The following is a 17,555-nucleotide window of genomic DNA, read 5'->3' as shown; positions in this document are numbered from 1 at the left end:
TATCACCCTCACCTTGACCTCTTTCCACCTATCACATTTCCGACGCCCCTCCCCCAAGTCCCTCCTCCCTACCTTTTATCTTAGCCTGCTGGACAAACTTTCCCCATTCCTGAAGAAGGGCTTATGCCCGAAACGTCGATTCTCCTGTTCCCTGGATGCTGCCTGACCTGCTGCGCTTTTCCAGCAACACATTTCCAGTTCAGATTGGTTTCATAGGGCCTGTACTGCGCTGTTATGTCCTATGTTCTAAAGTGCTGCTAAGAGAAATTCACCCTATTTCTGTGGTCGATGTATGTTTAGGTAAGCTGTCTAAAAGTAGAATTCTCACAAACTCAGATGTAGATAGTGCATAGTGGCACGTGCCATTGGACAAGCAAGATTGCTTACTATGTTCAGAATGCCACTTGATATTTTGTTTCAATGGGCTACAATTTGGAATGATCTTTGCCCAGAGACTTTTCAGCAGGGTATGCCCAATATTTTACAACTCTTCACAGAATCATATGTCACCTGGTTGATTTATTGATGCACAGGCAAGGAGCATGATCAAAAATTGCATGCAATCTTAAAGCCCTTACAAGCAACAGAAGAATGAATTCTCCGAGAAATCTGTTGAATTCTTAAAACACATTGTCGACAGGAAATGATAGTGGCTGATCCTCACAAGCCATTCTGGTTTTCCCCAATTTTACCTCAACCTAGGATGATCATGCATCCTTGAGAATGATAATGTAGTTCATGAATTTTTTCCCTCAATTGGTAGCTAACACAAAACCTTTTAAGAGAACTCCTCAAGAAGATACAGATTTGGAAACCTGTATCACTGATCGAGGAATCTTGATACCTTGGTGCATCCTTTTCAACTGTTTGTAGCAGCTGATGGTTTAGCTACAGGCTTAAGAGCAGGGCTGTACCAGGGATAACTGGATGGTGCCACAAACTGACGTTTTGTTCATTTGTGAGCATCACCAGGCACAGAAACATGATTTATTATGATTGTAAAAGGGACTGTCTCAGTAGCATAGATTTTGATTTTTTTCAAACCACACCCCTGGTCTAAAAGTACTAATAGAATAGATCATGAAAATTTAATCTCTCTACTGGATAGAAAGAAATGAACAATTGTGCCTCCAATAATTCAAAGATTGCAATTTTGTCATGAGGATCACCTATGAAACAGTATAGGGAAAACTGCAGTTGACTGTAAATGCACTTTGGTGTGATGATCAAAAACCTTACCAGACAAAAGACTGAGTTTATTTACAAAATCAAGTCATACATTGAGTCCACAGCGGCACAATGGCCAGCAAACCACACTCAGCCAGATCCAATATGAGTAGTTGAAGAACTAGAGGTAGCTCAAGAACTAACATTGTTCACCTGGTCTATGCATATTTTCAACATTTTTATAAGTTTAATGTGTTTGCAGCTAACATTTTTACCATTCTTCCATAGGTGCCGGACACTTGGACGATGTAACTCTGCTCACTGCACGTCCTGGCTCAGGATCTCCCGCTGACTGGGTAGAACAATGTACCTGCCCAGCTGCATACCGGGGGCAGTTCTGTGAACAGTGTGCACTGGGCTACAGGAGGGAGGATCCTGGTCGTGGAGCTTTCAGTCCCTGTGTGCCTTGCAGCTGCAATGCCCATAGTGATACCTGCGATCCTGAAAGTGGTGAGTGGTAATAGATCAAATTGATAGTTTGTGCTCACTGACATAATCTGACATAAGCCCTTGATTGGATTAGTTTATTTACTATACGTCATGCTTTATGTAATAATATTTACCTTACCCCTTTTCCAACCAGCACAAATTCTCTTTGTTCCCCTCCCTCTTCTGAAGCAACCAATATATATGAGTTTAATTTCTGAATTCAGAATTTACATTGCAGAAGGGTGGACTAAATTAAACTTTTTTTCCTTACTCCTTTATTTGTGTACATTATCTTAAGTTCTCAACACCAGGAAGATGCAAGATTGAAGTCACCATGAGCCTTTATTGTTCATCAGCCTAATTCCCCAACTATGATATCCCTTTCAAGACATCTATGCTGCCTGAATCAGAATATGGTTGAATGCAAGAAGATGTTGTGATTATTAGTGGGTTCCATTATTGTACAAAAGACTATTTTGACGATTCTTGTCTATCTTTATAATGGGTGCTAATAGACCAGGAGAAACTGGAGTTTCATTTGTGTTTGAAGAGGATTTTTACCCCCATCTTCTTTGGTACCTTTTATTTTAAATGCAGGAGTTGAAGTTTCCTTTAAAATAGAACTTTCACGTTTGTTTATCTGTGAACCTGATCTATAGAAATGTATTAAAACTTCACCAAAACCTTGACCTATTCCTTACTCTCTAGGTTCAAGTCGTGGAACTCATTAGCTAACAGCATTGTGGAAGCACCTTCACCATATGGACTTCACTGGTTTAAAACATGGTTTTATCAGCTGCCTCTTGAGACTTAGCGAGGTCGGACAATGAAGGCTGACCTTGCCAGTGTTACCCAAATTCCATGAATTACTCTAAGAAATTGCTTTCTTACTTTCTTTAATGCTATAGATCTATAATCCTAAATCTAAACACCTGAGATGTGAATTTTCTGTAATGTTGGTCACTTCAATGCTGCTGTTTCCTTGATTTTGCTCTAGAGAAGCCTGAAGTTACTGCGTATAATGAACAGTTTTCTCATCTTTTCAGCTCAAGACAATCCAGAATAACATATCAGAGCTTCCTGCTCCCCCCTCCACCATCCCCATCCCCATACATGAGTAAAGGTTGCCCCTGCAATATTTTACATTTGTCCTGGTATTGTCCACAGTTGTTTGAAAATTCACAGGAAAATTTCAGGTCCCCGTCAAATAAGTGTAGCATTAGACTTCCACTTGTAAGGTAGGTATTTTATAGATACCAAGGAATTCTCTGCAGTCTTGCTCATAATCCAAAGGAGCAGTGCACTCTTGTGCATCGTTATAGAAAGTGTTAACAATTTGAGCATTTTAATTTTTGGAAAGTTCTTGATATACGGATAATAAACTACTTTAACTCCCTTGTCAATCTATAGGTGAATGTTACTGCAGAGACAACACAGCAGGATCAAACTGTGAGCGGTGTAAGGATGGTTACTATGGTGATCCTACAGTTGGTAGCTCAGAGGACTGTCGTCCGTGTCCTTGTCCAACTGGTTCAAGCTGTGCTATGGTGCCAAAAACCAGGGATATAGTGTGTACTAACTGCCCTAAAGGAACTACTGGTGAGATTCTCAAAGATTGAAAAGCATATTTTAATCAGTGCAAGCTTTCTGGTATGTATGAGAGTGGTAGTTCTGTATCAAGGAATACAACATAAGAAAATGCAATCAAGCACATCATCTGCGAAGACAGATGCCACCTGTCAACTCTTCCCCGTTTTCATCAGACAACTTAGAAATTTCTGTTGGGAAAATTGAAGACACTGTTTTTGGTCTCCACATCAAATGCTGGCAACATTCTGAAATAAAATCAGTCTGTCTGAAATTTTGGTATTGCATTTCATCTTGAGATGAGCTTCAGACCTCTCATCACCTCATTACTAAGACTATCTACTTCCACCTCTGCACATTGCTCAACTTCACATGCCACTAAACCCTCATTCATACTTTTTGTTTCTTCTGGACTCAACAGTTCTGTTTGATCTCCCACATTCTACTCTGTTATGTTGAGATTATCAAAATTTCTGCCAAAACTTAACTTGCAGCAGACTTAACAGGGAAGGCAGGTGAACTTTGGGCTTCGGTAGGAACTTGGGACTGGGATATCATAGCAATTACAGAGACGTGACTCAGGGATGGACAGGAGTGGCAGCATCATGTTCCAGGGTATAAATGCAATTAGGAATGTTAGAACTGGGGGCAAGAGAGGAGGGGGGAGGCATTTTTGATAAGGGATAGCTTTACAGCTGTACTTATAGGATATTCCTGGGAATATGACCAGGGAAGTTATTTGGGTTATTTGATTCCCTTACTGGGATTGTATTATAAACCTGGAGAAAGTGAGGACTGCAGATGGTGGAATCATAGGCAAAACATGTGCAGCTAGAAAAGCACAGCAGGTCAGGCAGCATCTGAGGAGCAGGAGAGTCGATGTTTCACGTATAAGTCCTTCAGGAATGTGGAAGGGGTACGGGGGCTGAGAGATAAATAGAAGGGGATGTGGGGCTGGGCGGAAGGTAGCTTGGAGGGAAATAGGTAGACGCAGGTGGGGGGGGGCGATGGTGATAGTCTGGAACAGATGATGGAGCGGACAGGTAGGACAGTTCAAGAGGGCTGTGCCGGGTTGGAGGAGAGGTGAGGAAAACTGGTGAAATGACGTTGATGCTATGTGGTTGGAAGGTCCCAAGGCAGAAGATGAGGCTTTCTTACTCCAGGCGTTGCATGGCGAAGAATTGGAGGAGGAGACCCAAGACTTGCATATACTTGGCAGAGTGGGAGGGGGAGTTGAAGTGGTCGGCCATAGGGTTGTTTGGTGCATGTGTCCCGGAGATGTTCTTTGAAACGTTCCGCGAGTTGGCGTCCTGTCTCCCCAATGTAGAGGAGACCACATCAAGAGCAACAAACGCAATAGATGAGGTGCTTGGATGTGCAAGATAATCTCTACCGGATGTGAAAGGATCCTTTGGGACTTTGGATTGAGGTGAGTGGGGGGGGGAGGGGAGGTGCGGTGTGGGTGCAGGTTTTACACCTCTTGCGATGGCAAAGGAAGGTGCCAGGAGTGGAGGGTGGGTTGGTGGGGGCGTGGACTTAACAAGGGGGTCATGGAGAGAATGGTCTCTATGGAAAGCTGTTAGGGGTGAGGAGGGAAATTTATCTCTGGTGGTGGGTCTGACTGTAGGTGGTGGAAATGGCGGATGATGATGCGCTGTTTCCAGAAATTGGTGTGGGATGGTTGGTGAGACCGGGAAGGGGGAGGGGGGGGTTATCCTTGTTGCATTTGGAGGGATGGGGTTCAAGAGCAGAGGTGTGGGATGTGGAGGAGAGGAGATGAGCTGGAGGGTATTTTTGACCACATGGGAGGGGAAATTGTGCTCCTTGAAATAGGAGGTCATGTGGGATGTCCTAGAGTGGAATTGTTACTCCTGGGAGCAGATACAGCGAAGATGGAGGAATTGGGAGTCAAGGATAGTGATTTTACCGGAAAGGTGAGTAGGAGGAGGAGTGGTCCAGGTAGCTGTGGGAGCCAGTTGGTTTGAAGTAATGTCTGTGTTGAGTAGGTTGCCAGAAATGGAGATGGAGAGGTCCAGGTGGGAAGGGAGGTATCCAAGATGGTCCAGGTGAACTTGAGGTCAGGGTGAAAGATGTTCATGAAGTTGATGAACTACTCAACCTCATCGTGGGAGTACGAGGGGCTCCGATACAGTCATTGATATAGCAGAGGAAAGCAGAGCGAACTTATCACCTTAAACCTTGACACTGCCCTGTTCCCCTTGGTCCAGGAACTCCCCACATACATTTGGGACGCCTCCCACACCTTCCACCTCCTCCATGACTTTCATTTTCCAGGCCCACAATGCCTCATCTTCATCATGGATATTCAGTCCCAGTAAACTTCCAGCCACCATAGCGAAGGCCTCCTAGCCGTTTGTTTCTTGGTGTCCTGCCAAACGAAATGGTGCTCCTCAACTGACCCACTCATTCAATTGGCTAAACTGGTGTCACCCTTAACAACTTCTGCTTGAAATCCTCCCACTTCCTTCAGACCAAAAGGATTGCCATGGGCACCCACATGGCCTCAGTTATGCCTGCCTCTTCATCAGATACATGGAACAGTCCACCTTCCGCACTTATACTAGTGCCTTTCCTCACCTTTTCCTTCACTACATCAATGACTGACTGTATCAGCACCACCTCGTGCTCCCGCGAGGAGGTTGAACAGTTCATCAACTTCACAGATGCCTTCCAATCTGACATCAAGTTCACCTGGACCGTCTCAGACACTTCCCTCCCCTTCCTGGATCTCTCCATCTCCATTTCAGGCAATCAACTCAACACTGGCATCTACTTTAAACCCATCAATTTCCACAGCTATCTGGACTACCACCTTCCACTCCCCCTCCTGTAAAAATGCTATCACTTATTCCCACCTCCGCCATATCTGCTCCTGGGAGGAGCAATTCCTCTACAGGACATCCCAGATGGCCTCCTACTTCAAGGACTGCAATTTCCCCTCCCATGTGGTCAACAATGCCTTCCGGTGCATTTCTTCCACTTCCCTCACCTCTGCCCTTGAACCCCATCCCTCCAACTGCAACAAGGATTGCATGCTCTCCTACCAATCCTTACCTTCCATCCCATCAATCTTCAGATATAGCATATTATCCTCTGCCACCTACAGTTGGTCCCCACCACCACAGATATATTTCCCTGCCCTGCCCTCCCCTCCCCTATCAGGATTCCGCAAAGACCATTCCCTCCGTGACTCCCTTGTTAGGTCCACACACCCCACAAACCCACCGTCCACTCCCAGCATCTTCCCTTGCCACCACAGCAGGTATATAATCTGCGCCTACACCTCCATCCTCACCTCCATCCAAGACCCCAAAGGATCCTTCCACATCCAGCAGAGATTATCCTACACATCCAAATACCTCATCCACTGTGGTGGTCCCCACATTGGGGAGACAAACGGCAACTCATGGAATATTTCAGAGAATACCTCTGGGGCACACATACTGAACAACCCCACTGCTCTATGGCCAACTACTTCAGCTCCTTCTCCCACTCCGCCAAGTCCATGCATGTTCTGGGTGTCTTTCACCCTCAAATCCTAGCCACGTGATGCCTGGAGGAAGAATGCCTCATCTTCAGTTTTGTGACCCTCCAACCACACTGCATCAACGTCATTTTCACCAGTTTCCTCATCTTCGCCCCAGACCCAACCCTCCAACTTGGTATGGCCCTCTTGAACTGTCCCACCTGTACATCTTCCTTCCGACCGATCACCAAGACCCACCGCTGCATCTACTTATCGCCTTCCAAGCTATCTACCCCCTTCCTATTTACCTCTCGACTCCTTTCTGCCCATCTCTGCTTCCCCCATTCCTGATGAAGGGCTTATGCCCAAAATGTCAACTCTACTGCTCCTTGGATGCTGCCTGACATGTTGTGATTTTCCAGTGCAACACTTTTTGACCTTGTATTATGCACCCCTGAATAGTCAGCAGGAAATTGAGAAACAAATTTGTAAGGCGATCTCAGAATAATAGGATGGTTATGGTAGGGGATTTTCTCTTTCCAAACATAGTCTAGGACTGCCATAGTGTTAAGGGTTTAGATGGAGAGAAATTTGTTAGCTGTGTACCAGAAAATTTTCTGATTCAATATATGTATCCACCTTCTAGAGAATGTGCAAAACCTGACCTACTCTTGGGGAAATTAGGCAGAGCAAGAGGTGTCAGTGAGGGAGCACTTTGGAGCCAGCAGCCATAATTCTTTTAGTTTTAAATTTGTGTTGGAAAAGGGTAAATCGGATCTAAAATTTCAAGTTCTAAATTGGAGGAAGGGCAACTTTGACAGTTTTAAGTAAGAGTCTGCAAAAGTTGATTGGGGGCAGATGTTCGCAAGTAAAGGGACGGCTGGGAAATGGGAAACCTTCAAAAATGACACAACTAGTGCAGAGACAGTATATTCCTATTAGGATGAAAGGCAAGGCTGGTAGGTGAATGGAATGCTGGATGACTAGAGAAATTGAGATTTTGGTTCAGAAAAAGAAGGAAGCATATGTCAGGTATAGACAGGAGAGATCGAGTGAATCCTTAAGTATACTCCTACTGCCTTTGTACTCTTAAGAGGGAAATCCGGGGGTCAAAAAGGGGACATGAGAGTGTTTTGGCAAATAGGGTTAAGCAAAATCCAAAGGGATTCTACAAATGTATTAAGGCCAAAAGGATAATCTAGCAAGAGAATAGAGCCCCTCAAAGATCAGCAAGGCAGTCTTTATGTGGAATGGCAGGATTTGGGGGAGATACTAAACAAGTATTTTGCATCAGTGTTTACTGTGGAGAAGGACGTGGGAGATATAGAATGTGGAGAACTAGATGGTGACATTTTGAAAACTATCCATATTACAAAGGAGGTGGTGCTGGATGTCTTTAAAATTCATAAAGGTGTATAAGTCCTCAGGACCTGATCAGTTGTACCCTAGAACTCTGAGAAGCTAGGGAAGAGTTTGCTGGTCCCCCGTTGAGATCTTTCTATCATTGGTAGTCACAGGTGAGGTGCAAGAGAACTGGAGGTTGGCTCACGTGGTGCCACTATTTAAGAAAGGTAGTAAGGAAAAACCAGGGAACTATAGACTGATGAGTATCCTGAGGGACAGGATTTACATGTATTTAGAAAGGCAAGGACTGATTAGGGATAGACAACATGGCTTTGTGTGGGGGAAGTCATGTCTCATTAACTTGATTGAGTTTTTGAAGAAGTAACAAAGAAGCTTGATGAGGGCAGAGCAGTAGGCATAATTATATGGATCTCAGTAAGGCGTTCAACAAGGTAGACTGGTTAGCAAGGTTAGATCAGATGGGATACAAGGAGAACTAGCCATTTGGATACTGAACTGGCTCAAAAGTAGAAGACAGAGGGTGGTAGTGGAGGGTTGCCTTTCAGATTGGAGACCTGTGATCTGTGGTGTGCCACAAGGATCGGTGCTGGGTCCATTGCTTTTTGTCATTTATATAAATGATTTGGATGTGAGCATAGGAGGTATAGTTAGTAAGTTTGCAGATGACACCAAAATTGGAGGTGTAGTGGGCAGCAAAGATGGTTACCTCAGAGGGCAACAGGATCATGATCAGATGGGCCAGTGGGCTGAGGAGTGGCAGATGGAGTTTAATTTAGATAAATGCAAGGTGCTGCATCTTGGGAAAGCAAATCTTAGCAGGACTTACACACTTAATGGTAAGGTCCTGGGGAGTGTTGCTGAACAAAGAGACCTTGGAGTGTAGGTTCATAGCTCCTTGAAACTGGAGTCTCAGGTAGGTGGAATAGTGAAGCGGGCATTTGTATGCTTTCCTTTATGGGTCAGAGCACGGAGTATAGGAGTTGGGGCATCATGTTGCAGATGTACAGGACAGATTAGGCCACTTTTGGAGTATTGTGTGCAATTCTGGTCTCCCTCCAATCGGAAGCTTGTTGTAAAACTTAAGGGTTCAGAAAAGATTTGCAAGGATGTTGCCAGGGTTGGAGGATTTGAGCAATAGGGAGAGGTTGGAATAGGCTGGGGCTGTTTCCACCTGGAGCATCAGAGGTTGAGGGGTGACCTAATAGAGGTTTATAATAAAAACATGAAAAGCATGGATAAGATAAATAGACAAAGTCTTTTCCCTGGAGTCAGGGAGTTCAGAAATAGAGGGCATAGGTTTAGGGTGAGAGGGGAGACATATAAAAGGGATCTGAAGGGCAACGTTTTCACACAGTATGTGTATATATGAAGTGGTGGAAGCTGATACAATTGCAATATTTGAAAGGCATTTGGATGGGTATATGAATAGAAAGGGTTTAGAGGGGTAGGGTCTGGCAAATGGGACTCCATTAGGTTAGGATATCTGGTCGCCATGGATGTGTTGGATCAAAGGGCATGTTTCCATGCTGTACATCTCTATGACTCTATGCAGGAAGTCAGGTGTTCCAGTCATTCCTAAGCTTGCTGACCTATATTGATTCCCTGTCACAGCAACTTCATTTTTAACTCTCATGGTTGTTTCCAAAACCTTCCATGGTCGTGTCCCTGTGTATAACCTCCAACATTACAAGATATCTGTGCATTCTCAGTTGTAATTCCATTCCACTGGGGGCCAAGCCTTCAGCGACCTGGGCTCTGAAGCCTTGCAATCATACCTACACCATTTTAGCTCACTCTCCTCCTTTGAAGACATCCCTCAAAATCCATCTTTTTGACCAGTCTTTTTGTCACCTATCCTAATATCAGAATTCACTTGAGAACCTATTGGCGCTTCCTCTTCATAGTGTTACATGTTGAATTCCTTGGAAAATTATCATAATGAGTGCAAGTCAAAAACCTTTGACAAAATGTCTCTTTTCAGTAATAATCAAGTTCTGTGTCACCAAAAGATTACCCTAATTCATTTAATTTATTTATAAGCAATTGAGCTGTTTCTGATTTAGGGGCAGTATATGGTTGAAGACCCAATAACTGAAACCAAAGGTTTTTCTGTTGCTCTCGCTGGCAGTAGAAATTATGACTTTCATAACTTGAAACATTAAATATAGTTGACTGGAATGCTGTCTCAATTACTAATTTTACTAGTTGTTGATAGAGATGGTTAACATCAGTGAGTAGCTAGCACAAGAGCTCCTGTCAGTTTTTCACAGAAAAGTTTGGAATCCTCAGAAAAGAGACGCTACCACAGACTTTTGCACTGTCTCCTAAAAAAAACCTCAGCAAAAATTCTGGTTTTGGTTACAGAAGTTTGAAAGTGTTACAGCATGGTTCAACTGGAGGGATTTATTTATTTTTACCTCCTGATGTCATGTTTAACTGTACTTAAATGCTTGCTAAAAGTAATTGCTTTCCATTTAAATGGCAGTTCTTAAGCCAAAGTTTCACATTAAGTTTCTTGGCTAGAATTCAAAAGTTTAGTGTCACTAGTTAAGCACTGTATTTAGTTGCTGTATGCTAACTTGGAGTGATTATTAATTATAAATACGCAAGAATTTCTTTAGCCTTGATGCCTTTTGCATTTTATATTAGCTTTGAAAGAAATGTTTGGTCACTCCAATCGTCGTTATAATTTGGGAAATTCTGGTCAAAAATAGGAATGTTTGTTTTAGTGAACTTTGTCGTCAATAATAAATTTTCTTTCATTTCAAACAGGTAAAAGGTGTGAACTGTGTGATGATGGGTACTATGGTGACCCTTTAGGAAGCGAGGGGCCTGTGAGACCATGTAAACCATGTCATTGCAGTGACAACATTGATCCAAATGCTGTTGGGAACTGTAATCGGCTGACCGGAGAGTGTTTAAAGTGCATCCACAACACTGATGGATTCTACTGTGACAAATGTAAAGATGGATTTTATGGAAATGCATTAAACCCAATTCCATCGGATAAATGTAAAGGTAAGCTTCATATTTAACTCTGTTCGTGAAATGCTTTTAAAATATCTAATCATTTTTTTAAAAGTACATATTAGCATTTACTCCAATGAAAATTAATATATTTCAAATCTCTCTCTGACTGTAAGATTTAAAGTGGTTTGAATTGATTTAGTATCTTGAAATGCAATGTATAAAACAATGTGCTGAATGGAGCAAAGCTGGTGAATTACCAATTCCTCTGCTACGCCCATCCCAACAAATATTTCCACTATGTACCTTCTCCACAACTGCCTTCAGTACTAATTTATCTTTGACTGACAGAAATTTCATGGCGAAATAATTTTTCTTTTTACGCAACAAAATCTCTTGGTATTGCAGTATTTCCTTTAATCATTTGTGTGTTGTCTTTCACTTTTTTGGGGGGCAGTATATTTATACATTGAAATAATACAGCTCTCTCCCAGTGACTGACTGTAGTTGCCTTACTTGCATTCCTTACTGAATAATGTTATGAGAGGAAAAAACACAAATGATATTCCTGCTCTTCCCTGCCGACCCTCGCATCTCTTCCTTCCTGCTTGCCTTACTAAAGAACATTCTCTTAAAAACAAAGGATCTAATTCCCATATTGTTTTCATTACAGCTTGTAACTGTTCTCGATATGGCACCGTGGATCAGCAAAGGAACTGCAACCAAGTCACTGGTCTGTGCGAGTGCTTAGTTCATGTTGTGGGCAGGGACTGTAGTCAGTGTGAGCCAGGCTACTACAATCTTCTTAGTGGCCAGGGCTGTCAGAGGTAAGTTGAATGGAGGAATTTGAGTAGATTGATTTTCTTTTGATGGGCAACAACTTGTCACTTCACTTCAGTGAGAAATTGAAGCAACAAAAGTCTTCTGACCACTGATGGATTGACAGGGGGGCGGGGCTATCTGCCTTGTGAAAGCACATGAAAGAGACTTCTCATAAAGTGAAGTTGTGTAAATTTTTCTCACATTTTAGGCATACGGCTCCTACCTTTTGCATAAATACTCGCTATTTACTTATAGTAAGAAAATACAATTGGGATAAAGTTGCAGCAAAGTTGAACACTGGGGGGGGGAAATGACCCTTTGTATACACTATTGAAGCTTATTTTCTTTTTCTACTTATGGGCTGAAGAAATATTTGAACAGTGTTTGTATATAGAGTTGGAAAACACACAAAAATAATTAAGGAATATGAATTGCATTGAGGGACCCTAATTTCCTGTGAAAACTAACAGAATCAGGGGAAGTTACTGGCACCACTGCTGCTGACTATGTTCCCAAGTGCCTGTTGCTTTGTTCCTTTCTTTCTATGCAAATCCTGTTGTGAACAAAATCAGTTAAGTCTTGCTGTAATTTCCAAAGTCCTGTGATTAGAATAATCTTTAACAAAATTACTACTGGAAACATAAGACAACATTGGTGCAAACTGCATGTGTGAAGATGGCAATCTTTAAAGTACAGAAGCCATGATTGTGTGAGAGTGACTAGTAACAAGGAAGTGCTAGTAATAGACAGTGAAACCAGGCTAATGTTTTCCTTTTTAAACAGAATGGTTTAGTACTATGAGCAACCAGTGCTAAGATCTGCAATTTTCAGGTTGAATATGAAACGCTTACAATATTAACATTCCTTCTACCTTGTGAAACCCGAAGCTCCAGTTTTGCCGTCCTGCTTGAATTCTTGGCTCAGTAATGGCAATGTAGCCGAAATATTCAGCGTTGGAAGCTAATATTCAGCATTGGAAGAGTTTTATTCTAAATTAGTAAATTGACATCAGTTAGTTACTGTGATTTAGAACAGCTTTAGATTCGAAACATCAAATCTGATTGCAGCATTTTAGAGACAACCCTACATTATAGCCACACGTCACTCTGATCTTACTATTGTGCTTAGTCAGGAAGCTATAAGAGACTTTATTTTACCAGATTTCTCCAATTAATTGCTAAAGATCTGAATGATACATATGGGGGGAAAAGCACTTTTTTGTTTCCTTTAATGAGAAATTATGCTGTTTAACTATAGATTTGCCACTGAGGTCATTAACATATAATTAAGATCAATCTTTATAAAGTCATGTAAATGGCTGCTTCAAGACTAACAATATTGGCCCAATTTTTGCCTTGTGGAAAAAAAAGGTTGAAGCTCTTAACACACTTTTTATTGAGTAAACTGAACTGTTGATTCTGGACTCCTTATGTGCACAGTAGAGCATAGAAGTCTGTAAATTGTTGTCTAATTAGTCTGACTCTTCCCTGAGCTGCATTGTGCTGGTACATTCCATGGGACATGGCATTGTAACCATGTAAAGGAGCAAGGCTGAGGTACTTGCTCCTGGCTTACACAATAAGGGCATCCAGAAAGGTTTAGGACTGAGATATTTGGATGTAGATGAATTTTTAAATATTTTACATTTTTTATGGACAAATGTGGATTCTCATTACTTCAATGTAACTTATTGTTTGAGATTTTATAAAGAAAATAATTTCCTTTTGACTTTACTTTCTCCCATTATTTCTGTGCCTTTTGCTTTGCTTGCTATACAGTATTTTACAATTAAATATTCTAATTTCTACTTCCCGGTTTGCGGTAACTCTTTCTCAGATCCTTCAGTCTGGCTGTAGAGCTATACTTTTGTTGGTTCAGCATCCTCATGTCACAGATGTTCTATTGAAATTGACACATTTGGATCAGGCACACAATGAGAAGTCTCTACTATAAATCTTGCAAAAACTCTGAGCAGCTGTAATGAATAGTGCATGCTTTTTGTTTGGTGCGGATTGTACCACCTGAACCGACAATTTCTTTAATCCATTGCTATATATTAAAATAACTTGTTAAATCATACAATCTTGAACTTGGTAACACCTAATTCAGAAGCACCGTGTTAATGCAACATGTCTATAATTCCCAAAACACTAGTTAATAATCTTGAATGTAAGTTTTGCATTGGCCACCCTTGTTCCAATGTTTTCTTTATCACCCATTAACTTCAACAGGTTTATTTAGTAACTCATTTGTGACTATATTTAGTGTATTTTGTTAAACAGCTCATGTGAGATAATGCTATCTGTTATCTCTTTAGTATGTATTCTACTTGCATCACAGATTGGCTACAAGAGTTAATTTTAACCTTGATTATATGGCTGCAAAGTGGGTCTCACATGACTGCACAAAATATTTCTCCCAGTCTTATTCTCCACTCTCTGGTTGTGAGTGTGCCATAAACTCCAAGATATATAAAATATTTGACAGAGGTGATAACTTCTCATATAATGTTTGCATAATGTTACCTGCCCTTTTATAGTATATAACAGGACCTGGATTAACTAGTTAACTACTGAACTGTAAGATTAAAAGGTTAACATTATTCTTCAGAGCAGAGCATGAAGGTTTTCATTGATTGACTTCACTGATTTGTTTGCTCACAGATGTGACTGTAATCCCATTGGTTCCATTAATGGTCAGTGCGATGCCCGGAATGGACAATGTGAATGTCAGCCTGGTGTTGTTGGTCAGCAGTGTGATACGTGTGAACCATATCATTTTGGATTTGGCCAGGATGGATGCAAACGTAAGTGAACTGTTTATTTTAAATAACTTGCAGAAAAACCTCTCAAAAATTGTTCTCATTATTTCTAAAAATCAGGTGTGTAAGTAGTTTATCTGTTTCTGCAGCCTGTGATTGTGACCGTGAAGGCTCTCGATCTCTGCAGTGCAAGGAATATGGAAAGTGTGACTGTAAGGAAGGATTTGTGGGCATGCACTGTGATCAATGCGAAGAAAACTATTTCTACAATCGGACAAGACCTGGCTGCCAGGAGTGTCCAACGTGCTACAGGCTGGTGAAAGATAAGGTAGGAAATACTACAACATTTAGCAATTGTATTATTACACAATGTTTCATGTGACCTTTCTGATGGTGGGGCAATCCAAAAGGAACAGTTTATGAATGATGGGTGAGAGTTAGATCATGTTCCCTCTAAGCAGTGCTTGAACTCTCAATTTGCATATGAAGGAGCAACTTGTGCAAAATAGCAGATGACAGCCAGACCTTAGTCCTTTGAAAGATTGGATAGAAGAGAACATATTCTAGATGTTTTCTTCATTTGAAATCAACTTAGTGTTCCTCATTGCTTCCTTTCTCCTTTAATATTCTTTACAAGCAAGTATTGCAAGTTCCCTTGAAATGAATTCAGAATTTCCATTTCAAAAATAGATTGTGATAGACTTCCAAACTTCAGCCACTCACTCTGTTAAGTTCGTGACTTTATTTTCTGAACCTCTTAAATTTACAACCTGTTATTACTGTTTGACCTACCTATGGAAATAATTATTATTATTTGCCTTTACCTTATCTCTTAACTTTTGACAATCTTAATCAGGTCACCCTGTTTGGCTCAGATTGTCTTGCAGTCAGCTATGGAACAACAACACTCACTCTTAACAGTTATAAAAGCCAGTATACAAAGAGCTAATGATCTGTGACATTGGTTTTCCTCTTTCCAAGTGTCAGTTTAAATCTGAATGCACGTCAAGGGGCTGTCTTGATTTGCAGCAACAATGTCAGCAAGCAGATCAAAAAAATGAAAATTGAAATCAGAAAGTTAATAGTATTTAATGGAGTTTCAATTTGATGTCTGAAAATCTAAATTGATTTAAATAATTATATACTTAGAAGGTAAAACAAGCATTAAATCCTGAAAGAAACCATTAAAAATTATTCCTAATTTTTACATTCACAGATTTAAAGGTGCTTCACAGTGTGGGTAGTTATAGTAGTAACTGTGAAGCTGGAATGTCTTTTAAAACCTCAGTAATATCTCTTTGACAATGTATAGCTTTTTTTTCAAGGAATTTTACAGCAAAATTAATTACCTGGAAGTGCAAGTTTTTGTCAATTGCTTTGATTTTCCATTTGATTGCACTTTGGAATATCTCAACAGTACGCCCATTGGAGGTGTAGGATTACTGATAACAGCTTTTGAATATCAAGTTTTTTTTATGGTGGAGAATTCGAGGTTCCTGTTAGATTCAATGGAGTAGTGAGGTCAAACACTGATACTTTGGTCATCATGATATGGAGGTGCCAGTGTTGAACTGGGATGGACAAAGTTAACAATCACACAACATCAGGTTATAGTCCAACAGGTTTATTTGGAAATAGAAGCTTTTGGAGTGCTGCTCCTTTTGTCAGGTAACCAGTGGGGCAGGATGACAGGACACAATTTATAGTAAAAGATCAAAGTGTCTTACAAGATGCGATTTATTGAACAAACAGATTGCTGTTCAGTCACTAATATTATAATATTATCTTTTCAACACGAGAAAAGCCTGTCTTTCTAAATTCACTCTTCAGACAATTGTATTTCAACATTTTTTCGTGAAAGGGAAATCATGTTTGACTAATTTATTGAAGTTATAAGAGGAAACATCAACCCCTTTGATAAAGGGGAACCAGTGGATTTGTTGTACATAGCTTTCTAGAACCCATTTAGCAAAGTTCTACATCAAAAATTATTACATTAAGTAAGAACTTATTGTGTAAAGGATAACCTAATTGCATGGATAGTGGATTGGTTGGCTAATGGATCCTATCAGCTGTGGTTTTGTTGAATGGTAGAGCTGGCTATAGGCAACAAATAATCTACTTCTGGTCACTAATTTATATGTTCAACTCTGCTAACATGGCATATAAACCAACATTTTCCTAGGTGCTATCAGTTCTGAGGAAGGGTCACTAAAGCGAAATGTTAACTCTGTTAACTCTGATTCCTCTGCGCAGATACTGTCAGACCTGCTGAGTTTTTCCAGCAATTTGTTTTTGTTTCTACTACCATCCCAGGAGCTAGAAATCAAAATGACCAATTTGCTGAATTACCCCAAAATCAAGAAAAAACTAACAGCCAGCAAGAACTGAACGAATTAATACTTCACTCACATAGATTTTATTTCAGTGTGATTTGGAATCAACACCGTTATTTATGGATGAATAGGTAAATGAAACTTTGCATTTATAAAAAAAAATCATTAAATAGTCAAAGTTACAAAGATATGTCTTGCGCAACCTCAGACGCCCAAATCATTCCTTGTACACAAGTGATAGTCTACAACTATGTGGTTCTGCAGTGTGTTCTTTTCATGTGTGGCAGGTCAAGTCTTTCCAACAATAGCTTTCACTTTCAAGTTTCACTGAAATTATTCTGGTCAGCCAAGCATATTTGTAAGAACTATCTTTCCTTTAGTCACTACAGTTCTGATGGTATAACTTTCTTGAGTTCCTTTTCAACCAACCAATTAACCAGTAAGATCCAATTTCATAGTTTGGCAATTTCTGAGAAAATATTACTAACCTATTCACAGCTTTGTAGATTTTAAACCATTTAAATCAGCAAGCACAGTACCTCCAGATGCTCCTGTTCCTTTTTCTTCAATACAG

The 17,555-nt window shown here is 40.8% G+C and overlaps 1 protein-coding gene across 1 annotated transcript in view; it reads left to right on the top strand.

The window, feature by feature from the left end:
- Positions 1–17,555, top strand: part of lamc1 (laminin, gamma 1) — a 315,576-nt gene that overhangs the window by 263,256 nt on the left and 34,765 nt on the right. Inside the window, exons 12-17 of the mRNA XM_043699529.1 lie at positions 1,456–1,677; positions 3,067–3,255; positions 10,868–11,113; positions 11,736–11,889; positions 14,548–14,690; positions 14,795–14,973. Coding sequence (XP_043555464.1) covers positions 1,456–1,677; positions 3,067–3,255; positions 10,868–11,113; positions 11,736–11,889; positions 14,548–14,690; positions 14,795–14,973 — 1,133 coding nt within the window. The remainder of the gene's footprint in view (positions 1–1,455; positions 1,678–3,066; positions 3,256–10,867; positions 11,114–11,735; positions 11,890–14,547; positions 14,691–14,794; positions 14,974–17,555) is intronic.

This window comes from Chiloscyllium plagiosum, chromosome 11 (assembly GCF_004010195.1).
Source record: "Chiloscyllium plagiosum isolate BGI_BamShark_2017 chromosome 11, ASM401019v2, whole genome shotgun sequence".
Classification (NCBI taxonomy): Eukaryota; Metazoa; Chordata; class Chondrichthyes; order Orectolobiformes; family Hemiscylliidae; genus Chiloscyllium; species Chiloscyllium plagiosum.
The sequence above is the reverse complement of the archived record's forward strand: the minus strand, read 5'-3'. Positions and strand labels throughout refer to the sequence as shown.